Source organism: Salvelinus sp. IW2-2015, linkage group LG33, assembly GCF_002910315.2.
Source record: "Salvelinus sp. IW2-2015 linkage group LG33, ASM291031v2, whole genome shotgun sequence".
Classification (NCBI taxonomy): domain Eukaryota; kingdom Metazoa; phylum Chordata; class Actinopteri; order Salmoniformes; family Salmonidae; genus Salvelinus; species Salvelinus sp. IW2-2015.
This window is the reverse complement of record NC_036872.1, coordinates 26,326,153-26,337,506: the sequence shown is the minus strand read 5'-3', so window position 1 is coordinate 26,337,506 and position 11,354 is coordinate 26,326,153. Positions and strand designations below refer to the sequence as shown.

General features: G+C 43.7%; 1 protein-coding gene across 2 annotated transcripts; it reads right to left on the bottom strand.

The window, feature by feature from the left end:
* Nucleotides 1-11,262, bottom strand: LOC111958079 (ankyrin repeat and LEM domain-containing protein 2). Of its 2 annotated transcripts, none has more exons than XM_023979263.2 (13): nt 11,029-11,262; nt 8,245-8,783; nt 7,538-7,732; nt 7,142-7,335; nt 6,623-6,811; nt 6,216-6,338; nt 6,051-6,114; nt 5,781-5,962; nt 3,870-3,976; nt 3,591-3,781; nt 2,456-3,389; nt 1,897-2,028; nt 1-1,745 (listed from the first exon to the last, which is right to left on the bottom strand). In XM_023979263.2, exons 2-13 carry the CDS (start codon nt 8,765-8,767, stop codon nt 1,532-1,534), a joined length of 3,048 nt encoding a protein of 1,015 aa, XP_023835031.1. In that variant the 5' UTR covers nt 8,768-8,783; nt 11,029-11,262; the 3' UTR covers nt 1-1,531. The 2 variants fall into 2 exon arrangements, with proteins under 2 accessions (XP_023835031.1, XP_023835030.1); XM_023979262.2 differs by lacking the exon at nt 11,029-11,262 and adding an exon at nt 10,261-10,997.
* Nucleotides 11,263-11,354: the final 92 nt, after the last annotated feature.

Sequence of the window (11,354 nt, the reverse complement as noted above, 5' to 3'; positions counted from 1 at the left end):
TTCAAAGGTGAGGAAACTGTTTTATTGATTAGTCAAAAACAAATGAGGATCTGGACACACAGAAAAGGAGAAAATTCACAATGAAATTGTTTTTTATCCTTTTTTAAAGAAGCACAGAATGCCAAAGCACAATAAGTATGTTTAAGTATTTAGGTGCAATTTGCAGAACTCCACATTCATAAAAAATTTGGAGACCAGAACGAAATCTGTGTCACCTGTGAACACGAGAACGACAATACAATCCTCTCCATGAAAAAGTTGGTGCCTTTAATCAAGATTTTTTATTCACATTCAATATTACTCACATCTCTCATACTAAGAGTGACAATCTATATAGTAAGGGTGATTCCTATTCAATTTGGATTTACAGCTGTTGATTTCTATATTCATCTTTGCTGGCTGGCAGACCATTCTTTTTACAGCAGTTTGTAAATGGACCTTATTTTAACGGTGATAACTATCTTCATAGAGTTTAGCTACGTCAGGTTCTTGCACATTCACATTTAGTAAGCCATTGATTACAAATGAGTAAACATGTCTTTGTTGCACTCTGCAGTAACCTCTTATGTACAGCTTGGCATTACTCTCAGACACCTTTAGAAAAACCAAGAACAGTTCAAGAAGATTACCTTTCAGCTATTGTGTGAGGCCGACAGTCGTTAAAAGAGAAGTGTGAAAACAACACAGAAATTACATGATGCACAAAAACATTGGTACCTGGAAAATGAACACATCTCTATTTATTAATTAAATAACAAAATAAAAACATGGAAAACTTCAGTGTATTACCATTTTCCCCGTGTTTGCTTTGGAGCCATTTGTTGGGTGAGCTGCAGTCCGATGGTGGTTGCTATGCTGTTGTCAGGATGCATCAACTTTAACCAAACTGGACAGGATGTGGCTAATTCTGCATGGAGACTGACTGGTCCATCGTTTCAGAAAATTAAGGCAATTCCTGAACTTAGAAGAAACAAAATAACTGGCAGTTGGTTTAGTACACACATTAAAAGTTGGTTTTGTGCTACTGACTGACATTTAAAAAAAATTACTTTACAATATTGACATTTCTTTTTACTTCTTAAAAACAGCTTTTTTCAGTTAAGTGAATCTTACCGACGATTCTATTCTGAAGTTTAACGAACATCTACTCAATGTTTTGGGGAGTGCAGCTGTATTACTGGTTATTAAAAAAGTTGACTGAGCTATGATACAGGTGTTTCACACTTACTATGAATAATATTAATTGTCAATTCAACACTCATACAGTACAAAGTACAGACTGAAGGAAACCTGTTTCTTTCTTTTTTTTTTAAGTGAGTGTACATCACGACCCGACATACTGAGAATCTTGTATGTATGCAATATATAGAAGTAGTACCATACATCATTAATACAAATCTTCAAGACACTTGTGCATATTTTGTTAGGTACATGGTTTTGAGCTCTGGCATATTTAACCACCGTGGTGGCAGGGCTGTAGCCTATTGTTTCTGGCCAGGGGGGGTTAGTCTCGGTCAGGGCTTGGAGTTGGCTAGGGGTCGTTGAAGTGCCTGAGGCCGATGCGCTGGATGTAGCTGGCATGTGCAGGGCTGTAGCGGTTGGGGTTGGTGAAGTCTGGAAAGCCTGTGTGTCGGGCGGGACTGAAGCGGCCACCAGACACCAGGCCGCTGACAGGAGAGCCGTGTGTGAGGGGAGAGGCCTGATGTACCCTGGATCTGTTTTTTACCACTGCAGAGCTGGGCCAGCTGAAAGACAAACAGAAACAATATCACCACCAGTCTGCATTTATTTGGTTATTTCCATACGATAGCAACTGACATTTTAAGCACTTGTCAATGCGTTTCCATATTTACAAGGCATATTTACAACTGTTCATATGCATGGAGACATGCATACCTTTGCATGTCTGATGAGGTGTATGTCTGCATTGTGCTTTTCCATTTCTGAATGCTGGGGAACTTCGAGGGGTCGATGTCTGTGGCTTCTACTGCCGACAGGACCTCTCTGTCCAACTTGGTTGGTGAATCCCTGAAACAACAGACAAAACAAGAGAGGTAGGTTGAAGGGTTTGGCAGATTTGAATTCTGCTGTTGCTTGCTGATGTCTGTAAGCAGGAAGTTATCCCACTGTGCAGCTTTATTTTCCCCACCGAATACATAACAGCTCGCCTCTGCAGTCAGCTCTAGTACATTATCCTTAATTATAAACTGGGTGGTTCGACAAAACATTTATGTTTACTGCTCTAATTACTTTGGTAACCATTTTATAATAGCAATAAGGCACCTCGGGGGTTTGTGATATATGGCCAATATACCATGGCTAAGGGCTGTGTCCGCGTTGCGTCGTGCTTAAGAACAGCCTTTAGCCGTGGTATATTGGCCATATATCACACCCCCTCGGGCCTTGTTGCGTAATTAAAAACCTCAGAACAATCACCCTAAATCTCATCACTCACCCTTCAATGAAAAGTCTTCTTCTGATGTGAGGTGGGGTCCGTGCTAGTAACTCATGGGAGTTGTCCAGGGACTTATAGGAGCTGGATGATCCTGAGCTGCTCAGATCCCTCCCCCCGTGATCCCACGACTTAGATCTGGCGCAGAGTGTGCGCCCTGACACGGTCCCTGGCCCCAGCACCCTAGTCCTTGGGCCCAGAGCCTCCAAGCTCTCCTTAGCCACAAAGTACTCCTCCGAGCTGCCGCTTCCACCACTGGCCCTGTCCTCCATCCCTACACCCACCTCTCCCTGCACCTCCCCGCTCACACAGGTCCCCCTCCACACCCCCCCCTCCCTGTCCCCGGCCTCTGAGCTACAGCCTCTCTCAAACAATGAGTCTTCATTGGTGTCACCCCCTAGCGTGAGACGGCCCACCCCGGATGCCAGGTCGTCCCGAGAGAGTCCTTCCCTGTGCCCACCGTGCCTGTGTCCCCCGCTCCTCCTCCTCTCCCTGTCTCTGGTGGGGTTGTCCACCCCATCCTGCAGGGACATCCTTTCAAACTCCACCATCAAGTTGGAGATGGGCGACAGCACGCAGGAGGGAGATGAGGAGGCGCGGGGGGACATCATATCCCCGTTGTGAGTCCTCTCTGCCCCCGTGGAGGGGCACAGGCCCAGGCCGTTGTCGCAGATGGGTGAGAGGAGGCTCTCTGACACGGAGGAGCACAGGAGGTCTCGCTCGGCAGCTGTCTCGATGAGGTCATCGGGCAGGATGTGGAACTCACGGAGGCCCAGGCCGCCCACAGCACCCACCAGACTGTCCTTAGAACACGCCAAGGAGGTAATGCTGGTGAGTGCCGTGTTCTGACGGTTCTTCATCTCCTCCAGGCTGATGTCATCACCCTCGTCCAGGAAGGCCCCCACTGAGATGGAGTTGCAGAACTTCTTGGGCTTGCCTGTAAATGGCAGAGAGGAGGGGAAACTGTTCATTTGAAGCACACAAAAAATGCATTTACTGGTCAATCTAAAGTTGTATGGGAGCATCAATTCAAGACCTTGATGGCTGTATCATCGCTCTCATTTCTCAAACTTGATCATCTGAATTCAATACCAGTACTATACAGTTTATCAATAGGAAATGGTGGGGATAACATTACCTGGGGAAGGGGTTCTGAAGCGGTTGCTGGTTTCGTTCTCCCCTGCCTCTTCGTGTGCACGCTGACTGAAGTCCTTCTTGTTGAGGTACTCCTCCAGCTTCCGGAGGCCGTCTGCAGAAGACAGGTCTGTAAAACTGTCCAGGAAATCCCAGTACTCAGCCCAGGGGTGGCCCAGCTCTCTGGCAAGGTCTCTGTGAGGGAGGAGAACATAACACTGTGGTTGGAGAAGCTGGTAAAAAATTGAACGAAGTTGTTAAACTTCGGCCTTTCTAGACGTACCTGCCCACTTTCTCTGCTCCACGGTCAGGGTCAGACTTCAGGATGTGCTGGAAGTGCACCGCCCTATCTCTTGGGGGTGTCTTCCATATCCGGCGGAACTYATCTGCCTGCAAGGGGGACACCAATTAATCTTACATATAGTGCATTAGGAAAGTATTCAGACCCTTTCACTTTTTCTACATTTTGTTAGATTACAGGCTTAATCTAAAACATCTACACACAATACCTCATAATGACAAAGCAAAAACAGATTTTTAGTAAAAAAATATATTTAAAAAACGGAAATATTACATTTACATAAGTATTCAGCCCCTTTACTCAGTACTTTGTTGAAACACCTTTGGCAGCGATTACAGCCTCAAGTCTTCTTGGCACACCTGTATTTGGGGAGCTTTCCATTCTTCTCTGCAGATCCTCTCAAGCGCTGTCAGGTTGGATGGGGAGCGTCGCTGGAAAGCTATTTTCAGGTCTCTCCAAAGATTTCCGATCATGTTCAAGTCCGGGCTGTGGCTGAGCCAATAAAGGACCTTCAGAGACTTGTCCTGAAGCCATTCCTGCGTTGTCTTGGTTGTGTGCTTAGGGTTGTTGTACGGTTGGAACTTCCGCCCCAGTCTGAAGTTCTGAGCGCTCTGCAGCAAGTTTTCATCAAGGATCTTTCTGTACTTCGCTCTGTTCATCTTTCCCTCGATCTTGACTAGTCTCCCAGTCCCTGCCGCTAAAAAACATCCCCACAGCATGATGCTGCCACCACCATGATTCACCGCAGGGTGCCAGGTTTCCACTAGACGTGATGCTTGGCATTCAGGCCAAAGAGTTCAATCCTGGTTTCATCAGACCAGAGAATCTTGTTTCTCATGGTCTGAGTCCTTTAGGTGCCATTTGGCAAACTCCAAGCAGGCTGTCATGTGCCTTTTACTAAGGAGTGGCTTCCGTCTGGCCACTCTACCATAAAGGCCTGATTGATGGAGTGCTGCAGAGATGGTTGTCCTTCTGGAAGGTTCTCCCATCTCCACAGAGGAATTCTGGAGCTCTGTCAGAGTAACCATCAGGTTCTTGGTCATCTCCCTGACCACGGCCCTTCTCCCCTGATTGCTCAGTTCGGCCAGGTGTCCAGCTCTAGGAAGAGTCTTGGTGGTTCCAAACTTCTTCCATTTAACAATGATGATGGCCACGGTGTTCTTGGGGACCTTCAATGCTGCAGAAATGTTTTGGTACCCTTCTCCAGATCTGTGCCTTGACACAATCCTGTCTCTGAGCTCTATGAACAATTGATTCTACCTCATGGCTTGGTTTTTGCTCTGGCATGCACTTTGGACTCCAACCAAGTTGTAGAAACATCTCAAGGATGATCAATGGAAACAGGATGCATCTGAGCTCAATTTCAAGTCTCATAGCAAAGGGTCTGAATACCTATGTAATTAAGGTATTTCTGTTTTTTTATTTTTAATACATTTGCAAAAATGTAAAAAAAAATCGGTTTTCGCTTTGTCTTTTTGGGGTATTGTGTGTAGATTGATGAGGACTTTTTTTGATTTCATCCATTTTAGAATAAGGCTGTAACGTAACGAAATGTGGAAGAAATTAAGGGGTCTGAATACTTACTTCTTTTTTAATACATTTGCAAAAGTTTATAAAAACCTGTTTTAGCTTTGTCATTATGGGGTATTGTGTGTAGATTGACAAGGGGAAATAATTATTTAATCAATTTTAGAGTAAGGCTGCAACGTAACAAAATGTGGAAAAAGTGAAGTGGTCTGAATACTTTCCAAATGCACTGTACATCCTGTGTTTCAACAACAGCTTCCCATATGAAAATATAATGAGCTAAAAAATATAGAACTAAAGTGTGAAAATGGGTGATAAGAAGACAAAAAGAGCGCGAGTTGAAAGAGGACATGATATGACAATGACCTTAGATGGGCTGAGTGGGCCAACGAATGCCCTAACTGACATCACTGGATCCATGGGACTTCGTATGAGCCTGGGAGCCAGCGAATGAGGAAGAGTTTCTGATGGCTCAGGTGACCAGGGAGCACCAATGACAGGCTGGGAAGAGTTGTCTGTGGCCCTCAGTAAGGGTATATAACAGCGATCTGTGGTTGACAGAAGAGAAGGTGCCTTGGGGTAAACAGGGAAGATAAGAAAAACACAAGTGCTGTGATTGGGAGGAAGTGTACTTACCTTCCAAATAGTCACATATCTTCTGTTTCACCTCTTGGGTTTTGTTTTTTCTTTCACAAATAACCTGTCAGGAAACAGAAGAATTTCAAGAAATCCAAAAGTCATGTGGATCAATGAGCAGTCATTAGCTAGCTTTAAAAAAAGTATATATCTGGAGAAACTCACATCAGATGGCTTCTGGTCGTACTTGTTCTTGCAGTTTTTATCAGTATCAGGATGTGAACACAGGACATTCACCACTTCTGGACAACCAAACTTACATGCAAAGTGGAGTGGTGTCTCAAAGCCCTGCGACAGACAGAACCAGAGTTACACACATACACTATGAACAGAGACAAGCCAATCCAAAACACACCAGTCGGTTACAGTTCAACTTTAAAAAACACAGTAGGTCTGCACTCAAAAAGAAGCTTAATTTTTCAATTTCTTAAAATTATTTTGTCTGCACAGGGGAATCGGCTAAAAGCCTTGTCTGCACAAATGTTTCGGCTAGAAACCTTCTTCGGTGTTAAACCTACAGTTAAATCTATCAGCAGGTACATATGGAGAAAGGGTGAGATAAGGAGACTCACAGCTTTGTCTGGAGTATTGAGGTAAAGGTCTATGATGTAACGGATGCGTTTCTGCAGCATGGCCTCCAGGTCATCTGGGTACATGAGCCTCATGAAGTCAGGATTCTCTAGAGTTTCCAGCAGGAGCTGGGCAACACCCGGCTGATTCTCCTTTGCTGCCACGTGCATCACGTTGTACCGGCACCCCTCCTAGGAACACACAGTGGACATTGATGAAGGAAAGTAGTGCAGGTCAGTGTTGGATCACAACTTGTTTGTCACAGCCATTTACTACAGAGGCCTGGCTTGAGACTGGGCTGTGGTTAGAAACATTCATTTGGTTGGAAAAAGGAAAACTAATAGGATTGATACTTAAATTGTCAGAGTAATAGATCAGTTCTGTTAGAACATTATAACTCATTTGGTCAACAGAATTACTGAGTCATTTCTGAAGGAGTCATATTTTTCTATGTGGTTGACTACCTATTTTTGTGATACTTCACTGTAATCATCTGCTGGCTGACTTCCTCCCTGACTCACCTGCACAACAGTGGGGTTGTCTCCAGAGCCAATGAGATAGCGTGGGTTGCTCCAGACCAGCTCACTGAAGGCTACCTCATCCCCCTTCTCCACAGCCTTCCTCAGCTTGGCTGTCAGATCCTGGCAGCGAGGGCTCTTGAAGCTGTTGGCCCTCTCCCTGTTGATGGTGTCTGCCTCCATGACAGGGACGTTGTCTAGTGCCACAGACAAGAGAGATGGAGACGACAGATTAAAACAGAGGTCAGCAGAATATGTGATAAACAATTTACTCGTTTAACAAGTCCAAGAAATTAAATGCCATCCAAACACCCTTGAAAAGCACTGACTTTGCATATTTTTCAAACCAATGTATTTTTTGTAAGGAGAGATAATTGTCCTTCTCAGCCCAGCACTCACCCTTGCAGAAGACCAGGCCTGGTTTGACAGGGGAGACACATGGGGTGGATTTACTAGGAGAGGGGTAATAGTCACAGATTCCCTTGGCAAATTTCTCAGCATCGTCTCGATTGGCAAAGGCTTTAAAGCGAGCTCCTTTCATCATCTTCACAGCCTGAAGAGCCTCCTTCTTATCACCATACACGTGGGCCCTATCTGGAAGTGAGAGAAAAAATGTACATTAAAAAAGGTATGTTTCTATAGGCTATAGATAGCTCTTTATATCTACCTACAACTAGAAACATTCCAGAATGTAAACTGGATTCAAAATGGAATAGATAACGGTCAGTTATTTTGCCGACATTAAAAGCAAAGCAGCTCAAATTCTTACTACTAAAATGTTTTGTTGCCATGCTAATGCAGAAAGCCATAAGGTGACAGGTGCTATGGATCTCATCCACTGCCGGTTCAAAACCAAAATAACCCCTGAACAGCATGATGTCATGTTTGAATTGGACCTTGAGCGTAGTGTGACAGCATGGTCAACATACAGAAGATGCGCACTGCACTTTGTGCAACCCAATAGCTAGCCAGCCAACAGTTCTCTGTCTTCGCATTTCTGTGTGGGAAAATAAATAATGACAAATACACGTTTGACCGATTAACAGCCCAAAGTGTAAATTGCAGGGATAGTTTACATCAGCCCAGGTGAAATAACAGTTTCTTACCATTTCTAGCCAAGACATCCTCCCATAACGGACACACTCCATAGAACATTGGTGACACTTGGGCCATCTTTGAAGGAGTCTCTGCTGTAGACTGAGAGCCAGTGTCTTCCCTATTGATATTAAAAGGGGCCCTTGACTTCACTGTCAGGCCAAGTTCCTCTTCCTCTGGGGGATTGAGCCCCATTCCGTAACCAAAGTCCATCTCATCACTGACAGCCTTAGGAGAGTCAGTGCCAGTCGCTACTGATGTAGCACATGACGGCACTGGTTTGGCCTGCTCTGCATCACTGGCCGCCGCTGCACTACTGCTTGTGGCTGGGCCTGTAGTGGTGGCATTACTGCTGCTGTCCGTCTCTGTGGCGCTGCTGCTGCCCTTGGCTCCCGCCAGGACGCGGGCCAACTTCCTCTCGAAGATGGCACGGGTGGTGGCCGTGATTGGGCCGCACTTGAGGTCGGCCCTTGTGAACTCCTCTCGCAGCTCGTCTGCACTCAGCCCTCTCAGCCTGCTCAGAACCGCCTCCATGCTTCAGCTAGGCTACCTGTGTAGTCAGAGGGTAACACATCATATGATATCACATTCAGATACAAACTGCTGTGTAATGATAGTGATAGTAAATGTTTCTATTTTGATTGAGGTACCTGGTCACCTCAATCAAAACGTCCTATTTTTTGGGGCGGATAAAAACTTTATTTGTTCCAACAGTAAAGTGCATTATTCTCATGATTCCTGTAATAGAAGTGCCTGTCCTGCAGCTGTGCCTGCCTGTTTCGCTGGGACCGGCTGCTGTAATGCATGAGCCTCTCACACTCTCTCCCCTTTCTCGTGATTGTATAACATTTCAAAATGCAATTGTTGGAAAAAACTACTTTGGAGGCAACTCGTTGTTCATATTAAAGAGAGGAGGGTCTCAGTTTTCTGACGGTATAATATATCTGATATGGCTTTGAAATACGGAGCGAGAGAAATTGCGCATTGGCCATGACGAGTAAACTACACCTTAATGCAAAAATGTTTTAGGAGATTACATTTACTGTTAAATGAATACATGGCTACTAGCAGTAGGTGTTATATTTAGAGTTAGCTATCTAGCTAATGTGTTTTGAGTTTCAACTTCCTCAGGTGATGAATTAGAACCAATTGAATGAGGCCTATATATACCATATTAGTGCACAGAGAGATTAAGGCAAATTCATCACTATTGAAAAAAATGATAATACAAATTCTGGAGCCCTACTTTCATTAACCCAACAATCATAATCACTGGATTAAGTTCAATGTCAACATATTTTGAATCATGCATTCCTGCTTGGACATGATATGTGTAACAACTTATTAATTGAATATCATCTCAGTAGTCTATTACACTTCCTAATAAAGCATTGTGAATTACTTTATAAAATGACTCAAATGTATTCTATTGTGTGACGCTGCCAACTGAAAAAGTTCAATGTTTGTCTGGAACCCAGCCTTTTGAGCTAATTGACAAGTGCACCTTACTCCCCATGATCCTCGAGACCGACCATAAGTAGGTCTCTGCCATTAATGGACTGTTTCAAAGCATAGACAACATAAATTCACAGCCTGACTCTGAATATGATAAACCCACGAAATAAACTCTGTCAGCCTTTCTTGATTGATCAAACAGAGAAGTAACGCAAGTCTACGTGCCGCTTGGTTTTTTGCAGGTTCACAAAACATGCAAGCCATGAAAGGAAGGGGCGATTCGAAAGCTTTGCACACAAAAAACGCTCCGATCAAAATCTAGATGTGTACGGAATAAAGCACGTTAAAAGCCTTTTGCGTTCGATGCTTTTAAACTTCCTAGATTTCAGAGAAATCAGGGAATATTTCCAATCACCGTCGATGCAATCTCACTCATGCTCACGCCCAAGTGCCAGTCCTAATATCTATTTTTGTGCATGAATAATCTGATATCTCATGTCTTCATAGTGATGTTATTGATACACGCTATCTCAACACATATTTGATGACAAAAGTCGTCTCTACATACTTACCAGACATCATCTTAACTGCTTATCGTTCATGATCTGAAATGTATTTTAATATTCAGCTAGGATAAACTGTTACAATGCTCAAATCAAGACCGTCTGGAATCGTCTCATTGTTTACAAGACATTATGCGCATGCTCACTTCCGAGGGAGGGCTCATCGTGCTCTCAGCTGAGATGCTATGTTAGTTCGTTAGCGAACAGTTCAAACCAAGCAGGTAATGGTGGTGTTGCTAGAAACAGTTCACTATGCAAGCAATGCATTTGAAAGGCAATAATAAAGTGACATTGGACACCTACCTATATGTAAATGCAGTGCGTTAACTGGGTTTAGGGAAGCACGATTGAGTAATCTCATGTCATTAGCTAGCTGGCTAAATTAGTATGCTGGCTCGCTAGCTAGTTACGCCGGAAGTTTAGCCTAGAAGACGCTAGCAAGCAACCCACTTTCCATAATATAACGTAGGTAGCTAGTTATTTTGGGACTTGCTGAGAAAAGTATACCCTCACCAACAGCATAAAATAATTGTAATACTTAAAAAAAACACCAACTAGCGACCTAAATTAGCTAACCGTGTAGTTATGGCAAGTGCGTGACGAAGGAACAAGCTAACTAGCCCTACAACCAACAGTTAGCTGTGCTACATTTAGTAAACAACTTGGATAACGCATTAATATATTTTATTAATGCAACGACTGGAACGTTTGGACTTGGAAATGTATATTATTCTGCAGTATTTGAAATGACAACAAAATGAACGTTAGCATGCACACCTCCTTGCTCTCCACCTGCCCTCACCGCGACGCTTTCAAACTATGTTGAGAAAGGACCCAGGTTTTGATTAACAATGCCTGATCGAAATTGAGACTACTGTGAACAGTCTATGACTGCGTACTATGCTAGCCAGACGGTCTGGAAAAAACATAGCAAAACATAAATCCTAGAAACAATTCGATAAGTACCTCCAAATATACAAGACATCTTTGGAAACGACAGTTTCGAAAAAAGGATGAAGCATGGGATCAATTCATTTGACTAATTGATTAATCAATTATAAATACTATAGCCTACTCATCAAATGTTAGGGAATTAAATAACG